This window comes from Solanum dulcamara, chromosome 6 (assembly GCF_947179165.1).
Source record: "Solanum dulcamara chromosome 6, daSolDulc1.2, whole genome shotgun sequence".
NCBI classification, from domain to species: Eukaryota; Viridiplantae; Streptophyta; class Magnoliopsida; order Solanales; family Solanaceae; genus Solanum; species Solanum dulcamara.
In genome coordinates, this window is record NC_077242.1 from 11,142,597 (window position 1) to 11,162,437 (window position 19,841).

At 34.3% G+C, this 19,841-nt stretch overlaps 1 protein-coding gene across 4 annotated transcripts; it reads right to left on the minus strand.

The window, feature by feature from the left end:
- Window positions 1-884: 884 nt before the first annotated feature.
- Window positions 885-14,685, minus strand: LOC129891936 (heterogeneous nuclear ribonucleoprotein 1). Of its 4 annotated transcripts, XM_055967428.1 has the most exons (5): window positions 14,337-14,684; window positions 13,678-13,903; window positions 12,139-13,321; window positions 1,394-1,439; window positions 885-1,299 (listed from the first exon to the last, which is right to left on the minus strand). In XM_055967428.1, exons 2-4 carry the CDS (start codon window positions 13,897-13,899, stop codon window positions 1,426-1,428), a joined length of 1,419 nt encoding a protein of 472 aa, XP_055823403.1. In that variant the 5' UTR covers window positions 13,900-13,903; window positions 14,337-14,684; the 3' UTR covers window positions 885-1,299; window positions 1,394-1,425. The 4 variants fall into 4 exon arrangements, with proteins under 4 accessions (XP_055823403.1, XP_055823404.1, XP_055823402.1 ...); XM_055967429.1 differs by having other exon boundaries at window positions 885-1,439; window positions 14,368-14,685; XM_055967427.1 differs by having other exon boundaries at window positions 885-1,439; window positions 14,337-14,683.
- Window positions 14,686-19,841: the final 5,156 nt, after the last annotated feature.

Here is a 19,841-nt window from a genome sequence, read left to right on the forward strand (position 1 = left end):
TGTCCTCATTAAGTCAAATTAAGCATGATTTTTAAAGAAACTAGGTTTCTTTCCAAATTAAGCATCAATTTTAAAACCTCAGAAAACATCTCCAGGTTAATTCATTCTGGAGGCAGTATGAGAAGCATTGATTTTCTTCAGTGTTTACACACATTTAACTCTGCCTATGCAAATGTCTCAAAGCATGGCTAAAACAGTCAAAACTCTATTTTAATGACGTCATTTGTTTGGATATTTTTTTTGGCTGTGGTAACGAAATGTTGTCAGAGTATGTTTCAATTTATGTATCACTTTACGTTTTTCAAGATTCATGTTATATAAACTTTGACCAATATTTTAAAATGCGTTTTTTCATCATATTGATATAAGAAAATTTGCAACTTACACGGCTTTTCTTATAGATTTTGAATGTTTAAATATTGAGTTAATCTAAGCCAATTTAACTTCAAAGTTTAGTCAAACTAACTCCCAAAAAGCAAAAAATGTCACATAAATTGAGACAATGGAGTAACATAACATGAAACGGTTCCAAAAACAACTTGTTTGTCATAGTGACATGTTATAGAGAGGTGTGACTATCAACAAGGAGAGCAGTATAAGGTCAATAACTACCGTAAAAATAGGTAACTATGACAAATCCTTTGAATACTAAATATGCTAGAACATCTCTACTTAGACATAAACACAAGAGATGCACATAGCAGATCCCAACTAATTCCACATGTAACCATGGTTTATTATTGATTGATATGTAAATTTAGAAGTCATCCATCCAGATAAGAAATTACAATATCAATGTCAGCTGATGAATTTGAATTTGAAATGCATCAATATATGTTAAAGTAATTCAAATGATAATATATAACTAAATGAACATCAGAATATGCAGTAAATTATTCATTAGGAGACCCTAGATGGGTATCCCTAAAATGTATCACACTAAATCAACAACCTCCCTTACATCCAAATGAGAAAGGTAAATCCCACTTAAGGGAAACTACAGAACAAACACATTATCAGACGAGAATCTGCAACTTTGCAGCAACGTTACAGCAAAAAAAAAAAACATTTGACTAAAAATTTTACGCAAAACTTTCTATTTGTTGTTGTATGTATCGTTGCCTCACCAGAGATGCACAATACATTTCTGACTATATGCCGCAATCTGATTTTACACCTCACTCAAGGAAAACAAAAAAGGGGAATTCCTTAAGACATAAACTCAATAAAAAAACCTTTAGCACAAAATCTTGTAAACTTCTATCTCTAGACCTTCAAAACAAGCAACTCCAGTTAGCCCTACAAAAGGATATCCAATTCTTTAACCTCTCAACTTCATATAGTTATAGAAGTATGCAAAATTCATGATTCAAATTCTACACCAAAGTTTCACCTAATGTAACACCCTTGCTTGTCAATATTCTTCTAGCCACCAATCCCTGCATCAATACAAAATCAGTAGATTAAGATAAGCCCTGATTGGACATCATATGCAACAAATAGCAAAGGGAAAGAAGAGTGGGGGAACAAATATACAAACAAGCAGGACACAAGGAATTACCAAAATCTTTTAGGTCAGAAAAAAAAATGACGAGGAAAAAGAACTTATATTTGCTCCAGTAGCTATTAACATGAATAACAATATTCAAGTCAAATCCTTGAATTTGTTTTGCTCCTTCTAAATTGATGTGTATTAACACTTCCCTAGATCTTTAAGGAATGGGTTGATGGTTAGCAAAGACAGGATGTTCAATGATCTTGCAGCCATGTTCCGTGAAGCATTATTGCTCACAGGCAGTATCTTTATTCTCTTTCCAGAAAATGCTTTTAGTTCGTGAAAAGAAAACATGACACAAGTATTAGTTTTTTTCTAGTCAGATGAGTGAGCAACAAACAAAAAGCAGTAGTAGAGCCACAGAAAATAGTGTATGTGCCCAACCTAGGACAAATCATCAGCCATACTCCTTTCTGATTTTAAATAGTTCTCTCCCACATCATTGGAGAAGTATAAACAAAACTTCGATGGTCTTTTTCCAGGGACATAATGCGATAGAGTAGCCACAGCCCAAGCACTCTTATCGATTTTTGTTCCATTTGGCTCTAAATGTCATATTAGAGCCTACTTATGTCTAATCTTGCCCGGTCAATACAGATTGGGGCTGCAACAGATGGCAGACATATTGGGCTTCAGCCTTCAGCTTATGGTCTCTCCCCACTACTTATCCGGGAATGCCTTTGGGTGCAAGTTGCAACGCATTAATTAACAAAGGTATGGAAAGTCATTGAGGAAGTGGAGAAAATCTTTCAAACAGGAAAAAGCAATGTCTGTTCTTAGGTTGCAGACACTTACTAATGGTGCTCTAGAAGCCCTGCACACATGCATGATATCCTAGTTTCCATCCCAGCAACAGTGGGGAAAAGGGAAAGACAGATTGAGAGAAACTTCCTTTGGGAAGGCAACAAGCAGAACAGATCTTGTTAATCAGAATGAATTAAATCATACAAGGAGGACTTGGGGTCAAAATTTTGAGATTTCACAAGAATAGCATGTTCAATTATTTTGGAGATACAGCAGAGAAGAAGAGATTCTTCGGGAAGTAATTCAAGCAAGCTTAGCTCCAGAGTCTTGGTGCTATGGCTCTTATGAGGTTGGAATATGGAAATTTATAAGATATCTATGAGGATGAATTCTGTGAGCAGACTTGCTTCAGAGTAGGAAAGGAAAAAATATTCTTTTGGCATGATGCACAGTTGAGACCTACTCCTCTTAAAGAGCAATTCCCTGATTTATTCATGTTTGGAGCATACATAGAGATAACTATAGCTCATTGCTTTACTGCCAATGGCTGGGAATCTGTTTAAGGACTTTTTAGACTGGGAAATAGACAGCATCACTGAGCTGCCAAAGAAGATGGATGAAGTGTAGATTCTCCCTGTGCAACCAGATTCACTGGTATGGTCTGAGCAAAAGCATGGAATTCTCTCATTCAAGTGCTTTTCTTTTCTTAGATTTTTTCATCTCAGATTAGTAAAACTTTTTTCTTGAGCTGAGGGTCTATGGGCCCACAAAGATAGGGGTAAGGTCTGCATACATTCTACCCTTGTTGTTGAAGTGTCTTTCTATAAGACTTCAACAGCATTTTCTTGTTGCTAGATGCTCAATAAAATGCCTTTAACAATCATCAAAAAAAGATTCTCAGTCAAGTCATGTTATAAGTTCCTCAGTCCTCACTATCTCTTGAAGTATGAAGAGAATTGAGAGCAGAAGATGATCAAGAAAATAAACCCCAACTAAGGTGGCTTTGCTTGTTTAATCTTGGTGGTTGCCCATGATGGCTGTTTGAAATGGAACTTGCTGAGAAGAGATATCACTCTTTGCAGCAAATGCTACCAATGAGAAAGGAGCTCTGAAGGCACAATTCTCGAGAACATGATTCGATCAATTGAGGACAGCAATCCAAAATCTAAAGTGAAACACCTGATCATCTATTTTTGTTTTGCCTATCATCTCACAGTTATAAAGGTAATTTTACAGCAAAGGTAGTACAAAGCAGGATGTGTGGTAGGCATATATCATGAGTGATGAGATTGCATCCTGACCAGTCCACCAAGCCTAGTATTTAAGTGGAGGAGAGTAGAGGAACGGCCAATTCAAGCTAGAAACAGAGGATCACTCAGTCGTAAAAAAGGCGAAAAAATAAAGGTTATTTCAAACATCCACAGAATGTGAAAGAAGATTAGGATCACTGTTATGCCACTGGTTTGTCGGTTACAACTTACATCGAAAGAGAGAAGTGCTGTAGGGACAGGTCATACTTTTTATACCTACCCAGCAGTATCTTAGAGCTGGTTATTGTTACTAATAAAAGCTTTTCCTATCTTGTAAAAGACCTACTTGTGCCTGACGACCTCCAGCAGCAAAAGTTTCAGTCCTCAAATTTGGTACTGAAAGGCACAAACAAACATCCTTTCAAATTGTTCTCAATTCCATACATTTATAAGTAATCCATATTTCGTGGAGATGTCCAGAAATTAGTAGTATTATTGGTAAGAGACAAAAACACCACATTTAAAATATCATATAACACCACATGAGAGAACTGACAACTGTGAGGAAGAGAAGAAACCTATTTGATCCTTCATTTTGACAAGTTTAGGAGACGGAAGCTATTAAATATGGGTTTAAGTTCTATGCACTGGGTATGTTGTTGTTGAATCATAGGTGAGGACAGTTCTGACAAATATCTAAGAAGTATGGCAGAAAATATTAAATGGTAACCTGGTAAAAAAGGTACAAACAATGTTAAACCACACCGACAGTGTAAAAATATTTTCATTGCAAGTGTGTAGAACTTAAATCGATTAAATAAACTAAACAGTTCTAGCTTTCACTGAGCAGCTAAGTTTCATAAAAACTAACTGATCAGCAACTTACAAACTAAACGGTTCTAGCTTTCACTGAGCAGCTAAGTTTCATAAATACTAACTGGTCAGCAACTTACAAAAAAGGATGATCACAACAAAGAGAAACTAGAAAGAGTGATATTGAACAAAACAAATGAAGGTTTATTTGTCAACCTAAAATCAATTTGCAAAACAAATGGTAATGCATGACAAGCTAGGTCCAGGAATATCACTTCACCACAATAAATTTTAGTACATCAATGTATCACTTATGTTACTAGTTCTAGCTCTGTAAATTAGGAAACATTATACATCAGTAATTTGAATATATGTAATTGATTTAGCACCTTTTTTCTCTATTCTTTTCTTCCCTTTTGGGCTTACGGTTTGTACAATGCAACAACAACAATCAGTTATCTTCTAACACAGCAAACAAATATTTTTCAGACTAGCATTTAGCTAGTACTTACACGTGAAAGAACTCAAAACCTAATACATATATTAAAAGATGTCAACATGCCCAACTTGTAGGCTCCGAAGATTATGTAAGAAAAACCTTATAAAATATTTTTTATAGGGGAGGAAATAGAAACCATGCACGCTATATCGACATCAAAAGATCATAATTAGAAAGTGAAGACAGAGAGAACAGATCATAAGTCAAATCAATAGTAGAGATCTTAGACAGAATAAATTAGGGGTGGGCATTCGTTTTCTTCGATTTGGTTCTTCAATTTTTCGGTTTGTCAATAGTGTGTACCGAATACTGTACCAAACTAATTCGGTTTGGTTCTTCTTTTTTATAAGTTTGATTCAGTTTAGTTCGATTTTTTTAATTCGGTTCTTCGGTATTTATTTGAATGGAACAACTAAAGTATAATATAAATTTTAATAGCAATTGTTTCAAAATTGAAAATTTCAAAATAGATTCGGTTCGGTCCGGTTTTTAGGTTTTTATGCGCACCCCTACCCCACATTAAGTACATGGGAATTTGAAATTGAACAACTGATTTTCATTAAAAGCAAAAGCATAAACAAAGTTATTTTAAGAAAGAACCAATTCTAAAAATCCTGCGCAGGCCATAACTTAAAAAGGTGGGTGGTTGATCAGTGATTGAGCTCAATATACCTGAACATAAAAGTATTACTTGCTTTGGCCCAATGGAACTCCGAAAAGCCTTTTAAGAAGCACCTCCCACAACCCTCACCCTTATAAAGGTCATAACTTGCTTAAAAAGATGATGCAGTATCTCAAAGATTTTTCCGGACTAAAAGGAGCAATTCAACTCAAGCTACTTAAAGACAGTGACAGCTTTGGGATAGAATCCATGGGTTTAAACTTCAAAATGCACAAGCACACTACTCCCTCTGTAAAATATGGTGGCCAGTTTAGCTTACTGTGGAGTTAAAAGTAATCTTAAACTAATGTTCTTAAAGTATTCTTTTATTATCTTTACATGGAAAATATCCAACCTATATTACTTCCACGTACATTCGAAAAAAATAAATTTCATTTTCAAAAGATAAATTTATCCATGTCCAAGAACCATAATGCGAAGAATCTGAGGCAGAAGAACTCCAAAATAGCTTCCAGACAAGATTCCCAAATTTATTCATTCCACCATGATGTATAAATGCTATAAACCGTACACTAAGCACAAGAACGGGTAGTTCAATGGCATCTGAGATATATTAGGAACTTACAGGATTGAAAGATGGGGGAATCCTAAGTCTAGTGGAACTACTTAGCAAGCAGAGAGTATCGCACACTTTGGAGAAGGGGTGCACGGAGAGAAGGTATGCTCTCAGTTAAAGCTTATAACAATGTTGTGAAAAAGCGCTGAAGCGCTCGCTTTAAGCGTGAAGCGAAGCGAGGCGAGGTACTAGCGCTTCAACATCGTGAAGCGAAGCGATTTCGAAAAAGCGAGCGCTTCACGGGAGAAGCGAGAAGCGCGCTCATCTAAAAGCGAGAAAAAAGCGAGCTTTTTTGGAAAAAAGCGGCGCTAGGTTTTTTTTTTTAAAAAAAACTGTACAACTTCTGTGACTTCTCCAAGCTGCTCTTTCAGTGTGACTTCTTCAATTCGACAGTCCAACTTCAACATTTCAACCTCAACCAAGTTAGTTTTTCTTCTTCTCTTCTTCTGTTCTTCTGTTCTTCTCTTCTTCTCTTTCTATTTCTATTTTTATTTTCATTCAGCGCAGCACTGCTCTCAACTGCTACGATCTTCTTTTCTTCTTCTCTTCTTCTTTTTCTATTTCTGCGCAACTGATGTCTGCGAAGAATTATTTTTTTCAACTTTTATTCAGCAGTTTGGCCTTTTTTTTAAGATAAAGCATATGCTCTGTTCAAGTTCATGTTCAAATAGAAGTAGAACTCTTGTTGATGAGTCCTCCGATGAGGAAGAAGATGAGGACCAAGTAGAAGTAGAACCCTTGTTGATGGCACTTCAAGAGTTTGAGGATCTTGTTGAAGAATAGGATTTTGCTCTCTTTGTGATTTGGTTATGCATTTGCTTTATATGTTGTTACTTATGAGTATTATTGACTATCTAGTTACTTTTTAATCTAATTCTTTTGAGTTCTTGATTATTTATCTATGCATATTTTATATTTTATATTTTTATACTAAATAACGCTTTTTCTGAAAAAAGCATGCGCTTCGCTTCACGCTTCTCGCTTCTGTGAAGCAAGCCCCCGTCGCTTTTTTCCGCTTCTCGCTTCTCAAAACACTGGCTTATAACCAGAAACTGTTAGTGAGGGAGGAGGTGGCTTTTCCACATTTTCCGATATGGATACTAGAGGAGCCTAAAAAGTGTGCTTTCTAAGTGACTAAAAGCTAGGACACCATCCTCATGACAACCTGAGGAAAAGGACGATTACACATGTTTGATGCTGTTTTACGTGCAGATGATCAGGAGGAGATATAAATCACCTCCTTTGCATTGTCACATAACAACGCGTGGACGGTCTTGAATTGGCTCAGAGTACTATGGTGTGATGCCAGACACAATAAAGAGAGCGATGTGCAGTTTGGATTTCAGGAAAAAGAAGAGAAGATCAAGGGCACAAGATGTAATCCCTCTAGCCCATATGAGGGTGATTTGGAAAGTGAGGAATAGGAAAGTATTTGAAAGAGTCGAGAATGACATGCCTGAGGAGTAGCCCTGTGTTTTTAGTTTCTTTTTTATGCACCCACGAGGTTCCTACTTGTATGGATGATTAGATACTTTTGTAGAGAACCATATTTTGGTATAGTTTTTTCACTTTCTGGTATACTACTTGTATACAGGAGTTTTTTATCCCAACATCAACAAATTATTTGCCTTATTTGTCATCAAAAAATAATTATCATTTGCCTTATTAAGAAAGGGATAATTGTCCTCTAAAGAAAAGTTCAAAATTGTACCAAAGCTAAAGAGTACTCCAAAGTCGTTCGAGTCTATCAAAGGGATTGTGTGAAAGAAAGACACCACATAGAAAAAAGCCTATTGTATCAAATGTAAATTATTTAGAGGTGAACCTATGGCTTACATTAGGGCTATTTAAGACAAGCACAATGGAGCCAAAATCGCGTTAGGATAGTGGGAGGAGACACGGACCACTTTCCAGTCATGATGGGGTTGAATCAGGGATCAGCCCTTAGCCGTTCCTTTCCATATTAGCGAGGGACGAATTGACACAACATATTCAAGGGGAGGTGTCATAGCGTATGTTATTCACAGATGACATAGTATTGATTGTCGAGACGTGCGGTGGAGTTAACGATAGACAAGAAGTTCAGAAAGAGGCCTTAGAGTCTAAAGGTTTCAGGTTAAGCAGGACTACGACAGATACTTGGACTACAAGTCCAGCACCATGACGCATGAGGAGGAGGTGGAAGTGAAGATCGATGCACTAGTCATAGCTTAAAAGAAAGCCTCAAGTATCTTGGGTCCATAATTTAAGGAGATGAGGCAATTGACGATGATGTCGCACACCGTATTGGAGCGGGTTGGGTGAAATGAAGGCTTTCCTCTAGGGTATTGTACAATAAGAATGTGTCACCAAGACTTAAAGGTAAGTTCTAAAGAGGGATGATTAGACCCATACTATTGTATGGGGCAGAGTGTTTGCTAATCAAGAATGTCCATGTTCAGATGATGAGGATGATCAAATAGATGTGTGGCATACTAGGAGAGATATGATTAAGAACGACGTTATACAAGACAAGGTGGGAGTAGCGGCTGCCATAGAGGAAAAGATGAGGGAAGCAAGGTTGAGATGGTTCGAACATCTGAAGAGGAAGTGTGCGGACGCGTCAGTGCAGAGATGTGAGAGGCTGTTTATAGCAGGAGTTAGAAGAGGTAAAGGTAGGCCAAAAAAGAACTAAGGAGAGGTGATTAGACATGACATAGAACAACTTCAGTTGACTGAGGAAATGATCTTAAATAGAAAGTATGGATTATGGAAGTCAAGGATTAGGGCAGAAGGTTAGTAGGTAGTCGAGTATTGTCGTACTTCTAGTAGTATGATTTAGGCATCATGTAGTTCCCCTTTCACTATTGTGTATTAATATCTATTATTGCATTTGTTTTGTACATTTGTTGTTTTGTTGTCGTCTCCTTTTCTTTCTTACTTTCATTCAACAATTATATTTTTTTTGACCCGAGGATCTATCGGAAATAGTCTCTCTTCCCGCAAAGGTAGAGGTAAGGTTTGCACATATCCTTGCCTCCCAAGACCACTTGTAGGATCTAGTTATGTTATTGTTGTTGTATCCAATAAAAATTATATAAGATATGAGGCATGAAAAGGATCCTGTATAGTAATGATATATTCCAAAAAAGAAAGTTCTCAAACTCCATCTCTTAGTTTTCCCTTGTATCCATTAAGATCTGGGATCATACTTTTCTTAAGTTCAAGATTTCAAAATGATATTCTATCATCTGCTAACTCAATAAAATTGTTGATGATTTTGGTCACTGATGCTACATACAAGTACCAACCAGTGGTTTAATGGTAATTTTGATTGGTAATGAATCTATATGGCCGCAATTCTTCGGATTAATTACTCCACCTGAGATGAATGTTATGACCATAAGCATCAGTCTAGACCAATGAGTGCCTACCAGGAACAAAACCAAGTAGTACAGCGATTACTTTTTTTGTATAATCGTGCTGTCCGGTCAAACTTGCGCGCACCTCAACTAATTATACGGAATACTTGCTACCTTTCACCAGCACGGTTATCGAGTCACCCTGACCACAAAAGCTTGAATATATAGAAGGAAATCACCTATTTCTTTTTTTTGCCTCTGGCAGACTTAGAACCTGAGACTTGAAGATTCTCAATCAACTTTGTTGAAGTGTGCGACCATCTCATCTAAAAGCTTAAGCTGTTAGAGAGAGCACACTTTTAATTATTTAATTGTATTCTCAACACACACCCTCACGTGTGGTGTGGGCCTAATTCTTTTTCATGGGCCAAGCACGTGAAAATTCTTTTTGATATGGGTGGAGGTGAGATTCGATCACAGGACCTCTGCCTGCTCTGATAACATGTTGAAGTGTATGACCATCGCATCTAAAAGCTTAAGCTGTTAAAGAGAGTACACTTTTAATTATTTAATTGTATTCTTAACAAACTTTATATGCACAAGGCCACACACTTGGATGCAATAGTATAGCGATTACTTAGACTACACTATTTACTTGTATTTTCTAGTCAGTGTATTTGATGCGCAGCGGACATAGAAGTCTAACAATAACGAAAGAGTACATCATCAGGCCTAAATTCCCGCATAGAATGAAAAAAGCTCAATTATCAAATAAATATTGTTATTCATGGAAACCCAATATTTATGAAGAATTAACACCTAACATTAGTAAGTCATTACCAAATCTGGATGAAGCAAGATCAGGAACAACTAGAATTACCCTTTTTGAAAGAAAAAAGAAAAAAAAAATCAACAAGAATTCTTGGAATTTTAACGAGAGTACAGAGTAAGAAGCGACTCACATGCTTCTTCAAAGTAAGGTGCATATATATGGAAAAAATATTACTCCCTCCTTTTCAATTTGTTTGTATAGTTTTGACTTGGCACGGAGTTTAAAAAGGTAAAGAAGACCTTTGAATCTTGTGGTTTTAAATTAAAGATATGTAAAATGTACCAAAATGTCTTTTAATCTTGTGGTCTTAAACGTGCCGGGTGGAAAGTTGAAATTAAAGAGTTGCTAGAAAAGGTAAGACGCATTCTTTTTAAAACAAACTAAAATGGAAAGTGAGACAAAAAATTGAAATGGAGGGGTAACTAACATAGAAATATTATGTTTTAATCATCGAATTATAATTATAATAATTATAACATCCAATATACAACATGGAAATGTCAATTTCAACAAGCCAACAACTCAAATTTACATACCACCAAAATGTAGTTGAAAAAATAGATCTCGTGGAAATTACTTCCATCAAATAATTGATTAGTTTAATCTTCAATCAATGCATTGAATTTAAGTTTTTAATTAATCAATCATAAAAGATTTAGTTTGCAAAATTCACTTTCATATTGAGTTGCTTTGCTGAATATTTAGCATTACTTTCATTGCAAGTGTTATTCTTCGTATCGTAACAAAAAGCTTATAAATCATAAATTGGAGAATATAAATATGAAAAGGTTTACCTTTGATTGCAAGAGTCAGTTTTTCTTATCCTACAATAAGCCTATTAATCATAAAATTGGAGGAGGAGGAGGAGGGGAGAAGAAAAATAAGGAAAAAATAAAGCAATTAAGAGTAAAAGAAGACAATCAAGAGAACACTAAAGACTATCTAGAGAGGAATCCTAGTACTCAGGTAGCAAGAGGCATATTTATTGTTGTACTTTTCTCATCTTGTCATCTTTCAAAATTGATCTGAAAGAAACATTTGCTTCTTCTTCTTTTTTTGAAATGGTAAAGAAACATTTGTTTCTCACAAAGATCGCTTTGCACCTAAAGTTTAAAGAGTACGCTCCTTTGAAGTTGCATCACTCGCTTTATATCACTTTGTCACTTTCGTCGATTAAGCAAATGGCCTTAGTAATACAAGCTAGAATTTTACATTACAAAGAAGTAAGCAACTAAACTAAACCTAAAATAAATCAAAAATGGCCAACTTGTAGCTCCTTTTAAGCTTCCTTTTATCAATGATTTAACTAAGATCTGAAGATCCTTCCTGTTTTAATCCACCATAATTTGAAAATGACATAAGACTCTTTCTTTTAAAGTAAATGGAATTATGTACATTGACTCACAATGTTCTGCTTCTAATCTATATTGCTCGGACTCTCCAACTATGTTGTCGCACCCATGTCGGATCCCCAAAAAAACACTACTTTTGGACGATTTGACATACATCCGTTGGCATTTTTGAAGAGTCCGAGCTACACAGCTTCTTATTCACAATGTAGTTTTCAAGGTGAGTAAACAAAAATCTAAAGCACAAACATATCTTTAGAAAAAGAACTTGATGCGAAGTTAAAATAGTTAGACATCACTTCACAGAGTGAATCCCTATAAGGATTCTTGCAATTAATTTCGAAAAGAAAAACCTTGATGTATAAAGGTTGTAAGTCAAGAGAAGGAAGCGTGTTAATCACCTGCTTCTAATGACAAATCATGGTATCAACAACATTAATCCAAGTTCATCAGAAAATTAAAGGAATATTTAAGCAAGGTGAAGCAACCTCTGGCTTTAAATTACTGAGAAGCTTACCGCTGTTTGTCTGTCTTTTACCAACACCATAACTGCCAACATAACTAGCAGAACTTTTAGGTGGCATGTCTGAAGGTGCATTGCCGAGTCCATAACCAATTGAACCAGATGCATCTCGCTCAGAATTTGCAGAGCGCCAAGTGGAATCACTATATCCCAAACCACCACTGTAAAAATCAGCAAGAGCCCCATCATAGCTACCATTAGATGCAGGATATGATGAGGTAGGAACCCCACTAGATGTAACATTTCTTCCATAGCCTCCAGTCAACCCATATAAACTATCCTCACCCCCATAACCAAGATTTCCACTTTGGTTAGAAACATTTCCTCTACCCTGAGAGGAAATTGAAGATGAACCCCAAACTCCAGTGTTGCTAAAGTTTCCTGCCCCGGTGTTCCCACTTCCAGCTACCGCAAAGTTGCTAGAGCTTGTGGAGTTCGTTCCATAACCCAAACCCCCATTTCCCCACAAATTCTGAGTTGCTGAGCTGAAGAATGAACTATTTCCTCCATTTACTCCATCAAACCCAATAGGACCACCAAGTCTGTTAGAACTATTAACATAATAAGGGTTCAGTCCCCGTCCATAGCTCAAGCTGCTGTTAAAGTTTGCACTTCCCCCATATCCTGGGCTTAACCCTGGTTCAAAGTTAAGGCCCACTCCATAACCAGAACCAAATGGAGCAAAACCACTCCTACCTCCAGCAATGGGGCTAAATCTACCATCCATCCTGACTCCATATCCTGCAACTGTATTAGGAGAGAATCCCTGTGTGTATCCATTAAGGAAGTTATTGATCCTACTTAATGGATGATTGAACCCACCAAGTCTTGGACCTGGTGATAACTCTTTGGGCACTGCACGTTTGACCTCAACCATTTTACCATTTAGCTCATGGAAGGACTTAAGCAATACTTTATCCACTGCATCCTCTGAATCATAAGTTATAAACCCAAAGCCTCTTGGTCTCTGAGTGTTATGGTCGTACATAACTACTACATCTGTGATTGTTCCGAATTGCTCAAAATACTGCTTAAAGTCAGTCTCAGTTACTGTGGATGCTAAACCTCCAACAAAAATTTTTCTTGTACGTCCTGGACCAGGAGAACCCTGAATGCTAGTGCTGCTTCTACTTATTGTGCTTTGGTCATCCCTTGGAACAGCCTTCTTTGCTTCAACCTGAAAAATAAGTAGACCATGATGAGTAAAAAGAAGAGATTAGAGAGTTAATTATAACCACTCTTCCAGTTGAAGTTCATATCAAAGAAGAGGGCAACTAAGTTCATGGCAGATGTGATATGCCATAAGAATGGGAACAATGTGCCAGTTTAGTGTACGGTAAAACACCATTTGTACCAAGAAAGCTTCGATATATAAGGCTAACTCGCTATTACAGTGTCATATTTCCATTGATTTTAGGTGTCATCCAAAAGTATAATCTTATCAGAAGTTCAAACGACAACCTTATATGCTGCTTGTTCAATAAATCAAAAGTAACTAATCGTAAAACCAATTTGCAAACTAGAACTGCTTACCATCCTGCCATCAATATTGTGTTTCTCCTTGATAACCCTATCAGCAACAGCAGGATCAGCAAAGACAATAAAACCAAAACCACGGGCACGACCTGTAGTCCTATCCTTCATAATTACAGCCTCTAAAACCTCCCCATAAGTACTAAAATACTCCTTCAGGCGCTCTTCATTTGTGTCCCATGAAATTCCACCGATGAATAACTTACCAAGATCAGACTGCATTTTCCTACAAACAAGAAATCAAAAACCTGAAAAAGCTCATCTTCAAGGTACTCAATCATCATTCTATAATATCGAATTTAAAGCTGGAAAAAAAAACTGCCATAAAATGACATAGCTTGATGAAATCAAAGATACATCATACAAGTCCACCTAACTTTCCAACAAGAACACACCCATCGAGATTCACTTTCAAATGCCCACTTGATGATATTAAATGCAGATTGAAAAAAAACTAAAGAACACACCTTTACAATGAATAAAGTACCAGAACCAATCAGACATTATCAGATTCAATTAAAAAGTATCGGATCCTTAAACGATCAATCAAAATTTAGAATCAAAATGTAAAGCCCAACAAACAAGCTAAAGCAACATCGACCCAACAATGAAAATGTTTTCAAATGTAACAAAGAGAATTGAGATAAAATAATGAATACCCAAATCAAGAATCAACCGATTGAAGAATACCCAGATGAGAAAACAGTAAGATCTAAAGAGGGGGCAATAGTAGAACGAAGGGCGTTGTTCTTCCTTCTCTATATTTTGCCCCCCAACTTTGGTGTCCCCCACTCTTTTCTCTTCTCTTTCCAATCTTTCCAATCAATATGTAACAATTTTGAATACACCAATATGTTCAGCTAAGAAAAGATTGTTTCTAAGCCTTTAATTTTATATAAAAATTAATTTTTTAAATTTTATATTTATTTTTTTTTTTTTTAATCTTTTTTGGTAAGAAGAAAGAAAGAATATGTGGTAGTGAAGAAGAAGGGAAAAACAAAGAAAAATTTATCTTTTTTGATCTTTGATAAATTTGGAAGGGATTGTTTGTCTTCCATTTGGTTTCCATATATAATTACTGGAAGAAGAAAAAATCCTTAGCACATTTTCAAAAGCCGCATGTTTGTATATGCACGCCTATACTTTGGTCCTGTCAAATGACAAACATCAACCATTGATTTTAGCCAATTTGTTTGAAATTCAAAGAATCATACATGTAGTCCCATGATGAACGGTGTTGATGAACGGTATTCCATTGTACTCTTTTTTTTTTTTTTCAATCGGTGTTTGGTATCTACACTGAAGCCTGACTAAGTCCAAATCTCACAATTGGGTGGGGAGGAGGTTTCATTGTACTTTATAGTATAATACTCTCTCTGTTCCTATATATTTGTCAAATATTTTCTAATTTGATTTTTACTTTTACTTGTCATTTTTTGATAAATCAAGAAAATATAATTTTTTTTTAGAGAACTAATGCCTTTGAAAAATTTAGAACTTCTTAAAACTCATTATATCAATCATTATTTTCTTAATAGTTGTGTTAAGTCAGAATTTGACATGTAAAAAGAAATGGAGAAAGTAATATTTGAATTTTGAAAAAGAAAAATATGAGTAATGAATGTTTGGTATATAACATATGTTTACTTCTTGATTATTTTCCATTGTTGATTGGCTAAAATTGGTAAAATTATTTTTCTGCGTAACAGTGTATAATTTTTTTTAAAAAAAAAACACTCTAAGACCAATAAAGCACAAAGGGTATCTGGATGATCAATTAAATTAGTTATCAAATTTAACATTACATATCGATACTTCACAAGCATTAAAATCATGCATGAACAATTAAATGTTTGTTGTCTCGATATAGCTCTCCAAGACGAAATATTGATATACTCGAAGTTGAGGTCAATGTTCACAATGACATCGTTTTTGCAGGAGTATTGTCTAATTGGTTAATATAGTTAATTTTTTTTATTACAAGTGATTTTATTAATGTTAATCAATAATTTATCTCGTGACGTGAAATGAATATCTACACTCTCAGTTTTTTCATGTGAATATAACTTAATAATAGCAGAGTTACATATGGTCACACTGAACAATTCATAATGAATTTTGTGATAGCTCCAGATAATTATATATATGTTTGGATTGAGAAATCAAAGAAATAATGATGATTTGATGTTTGATTCAATTCTAATGTTGTATGGTGTGATTAAGTATATGTTAAATAGAAATAAAATAGCAATAATGTTGCATATCAAAATTTTGCCTTTATATAATAGCATAATAATGTAGAATTCAGTCGTTATACTTAAACAAGTATTCATCCTTTAAATATGAATATATATGAAGCAAAATTTCTCTAGTCGGAAATCATTTATCATGTATTAAAGCAAAGTCAAGGTTCATGTTAATTATTATTGATATTTATCCAACTATTGGATTGTTATTTGGACACTAGTTGAAAATCTTATTTCATTCTAAATTAATTACTATCGTGCAAATCTTAACAAATTTTTGATACACATAATTTTATTTTTTGAAAATCTCAAATTTTGTGGTACGATTCTTAGGTTATGTTAATGATAGTTATGAATATTCACCCAAGTTCATTAGCAATAATAATGATCAAGTATAAGTGAAATGAAATAGATCTATGATATATTATTATTAGACTTGGAAGAAATGAGATTTCATTGCTCGATTGATTTCTATTGTCACTTATCAAAACATGTTTTTGCATGGATTGTAAAATGCTTGATTTCTATGCTTGTGTTGAGTTATTTTATAAGTCATGTTTGTATCACAATTGTGAGCAAGACTCGTACAACTATTATACTCTAATTGCAAATTTGCAAAATCGTGAAGAAAGATACACCATACATTATATATATATATATATATATATATATATATATATATATATATATTTTGAGAGAGTTGGTGTTGTAAAGTTTTTATTGTTAAATGCACAGTAAGTATTTTATTTATATATTTTTTTAAAATTGGTGCATATATATATATAAACGAGTATTTAGGTTAAATTCTAATCCTGAATAAATAACAGAAAATGTAAAATCAATAGAAAGAAGAATGTATATAGAAGAACCTATTAGGTTACAGGAAGGAGGCAATAAAGGAAAAATATTAAATATAGCTTCACATAACCCTCAAATGTGGAATACAATTATAGATTTATGGAAAGGAATGATAGTAGACTACATAAAAAAATTACCAAGAAACATATGCTGAGGCAATGTATAAATGCATGAAAACTTTTTTAGGAAAATCTGCAAAAGCCGTATGGGGGGCATATAAGTCAGATTTCCCCCAAAAAATCAAATTTTAATAAATTTGGGATCAAATCTTTATAATTTTACAAATACAACACATAGTCTAATTACAGGAGAAGACCTAAGTAATGATTTAATAATATTTCAAAGAAATGCTTTAATAAAATTAGAACAACTAAATATTACAAGTTCATTTCATATAAAGAATTTCTTAAAAGACTATTTTTATTATTGTACAATTAGTGAAAATACATTCGATGGAGAATTAGTTAAGAAGCTATTTAACAAGTTATCAGGGGCTTTAGGAAGAGAAATAGAAGACAGATGATATAAAGAGAATGAGTAGTCCAAAACCCTAATACAAAATGGTCAATAGGACAGAAAATACAACATGTAATGAAAATATTAACAAAAAAATGTACAAATATACAAATCCAAAAATAATTGAACAAAATAAAATGAGTTTATGTAAAAATATAATATATACAATTCAAAGTTATGATAAAGACTAACGTAAACCAAAACGGTATAAAAGAAGATCTTATTATAACCAACATCCATATAACAGACGAAAATATTACTGAAGAAAGTCATCGGCTAGAAAACCATATTTAGATAAAAATAAATATGTTAGAAATGATAGAAATTACAAAATAAATTAGAATATTTTACTTGTGGAAATATAGAACACTTGGCAAATGTATGCCCAAAAAGAAATAATAGTAGAACTAGAAATTCACAATTAATAGAAGAATTTCTAGAAACACTAATTAATGTAGATGAATATATGTTAGATAATGAAAGTATATACTTAATTGTAAGTATAGAAGCAGCAGAAAGAACCAGTCAAATTCGTCGACTCCGAAAAAGAAGAATTAATAAATGAAATGGGATTAGAGTTAAAAGAATTAGATCTAGATGAAATACCAGCTAGTACTATGATGAATATTTTACAAGATTGTAATAATGAATTTGAACGGAAGAAAGGAATAGATAGCAACCCATGTATTATATATAGATGGTACCCTAGTAAAAAAAAAAAGAAGCAAAATGTAAGCTATGTTATGTAGAAGGATGCATTACATGCACAGAGAATAAATTAAAAATAAAAGTTATAAAGGAAAAAGAATATAAAGAAGTAAGCAATCAAACAACCAATTTAAGACTATGAACATTAGAAACAAGAATGAATGATTTAGAACAAAGACTAAGATTATTTAAAAAATGGAAAGAAAAGATACAAAAAGAAGACTCATCTACACAACAAACCGAACCAATAAATCAAGAAAGACGAGTAGCAGATGAAGTGACAAAATTAGTGAACCTAGAACAACTACTAAACCTAGAAAGATATCAAGAAAAAATTCCTTTCATACGACCAACTTCTAAGACTCTAATATGTAATGAAGATAAAAATATTTACAACAATAAAAATATTAGCTAGACTTAGAATAAAAGATGCAGAAATTGAAACACTAGCGTTAGTAGATACGGGATTTACAGGCTGTATAATAAATAAGAAAATAGTACAGCAAAACTTAATAAAAACTCTATCTAAACCAATTGCAGCAATGCAAATGGATGGAACCCATAATATGTATGAGTATTATATAGATAAGGCGAAACCCATCGGTGACCCTTTAAAGTTGGCACAAACTTTCACTTAGACATCTCAACTAAGCTTTGTTTATTTTAGATACCTCAAGTAAGGTCTCGATGTATCATTTTGACATTCTTTTTACAATCACGCAAATATCTAAAGTGTGTGTAATACACTTGCCGATGATGTGTCAAAATGGCCAATTAAACGAAGACATGTGGCATATATATCAAAAATAATTTTGAAATAATGATTTTTGAGTAGAAAAAAAGTGACCATTAACTTGATGACGTGTGACATTTTTTACGCAAATAATAATTAAAAAAAAATCATCACTTCTAAAAAAAGTGATTTTCAAAAAAAAAAGAAAAAATCCACCCCCCACCTAGTCATCTTCCTCACCCACCCCACTCAGCCCACGACTCCACCTCCACTCAGCCCACCCCAACCCCTCCTCCGCCCTATCAGGTCATCTTCTCCACCTCCACCCACCCCAACCTCAACTCCACCTTTGCTTAAAAAGTTGAACTAAAATATACTATTTTTTGAATCGTTTTCATTTCCATTTCATTTTCCAATCCGATTCAGGTTACCTTTTTATAGGCTTAAATATTACTATTTTGTTTGCTTTTCACTCTCTCCTCTATTTTAGCTTTTTCAGCTTCAGTTGGGGTTCATTTCTTCGACTGAAGAGGTGTGATTAACGAGTGATTCTTTTTCTTTTTTGCAGTTTTATTATATGGGTGTGAACCCCTTTTTTCCCTTATTTTTGATTAGGTGTTAGGGTTTTAGTATTTTTTGAGGAAAAATATTTGTTAATGGTGGAAATGTTCAATTCAGTGAAGTGGGTGGTTTGATTTGATTCTCTTTTTTGCTTGTGTAAAAATGGTTGCAGCAAGCTCAAAATCCGAGAGGGGTGAAGCTCTGAGATTGTGTAAAGAAAGGGAAAAAATGGAGAAGAAGAAGAACAAGAAAAAAAATAAAAGAGTATATATTTTTTTTATAAAAACACTCTTCACGCGCTCAAAATGGGTGCAGCACACGCAATATGCCAAGTCAGCACAAAGTGTCAAAATGACACATCAGAACCTTATTTGAGGTGTCTAAAATGAATAAAACTTAGTTGAGGTGTCTAAGTGAAAAGTTGGTGCCAACTTTAGGGGCCACCGACGGGTTCCGCCCATAGGTAAAGTATAAGTTAGCTTTATAAATACATGTAATGAATTTTATAAAGCAACATATACTACTGATAGATTAATATGGGT

Bases quoted from the DNA above. Each gene is read 5' to 3' on its own strand.
- LOC129891936 (XM_055967429.1), bottom strand. From the start codon at position 13,899: ATGCAGTCTGATCTTGGTAAGTTATTCATCGGTGGAATTTCATGGGAC. The intron at 13,322-13,677 runs GTAAGCAGTTCT...CTTATTTTTCAG, and splicing joins ACAATATTGATGGCAGGATG to GTTGAAGCAAAGAAGGCTGT.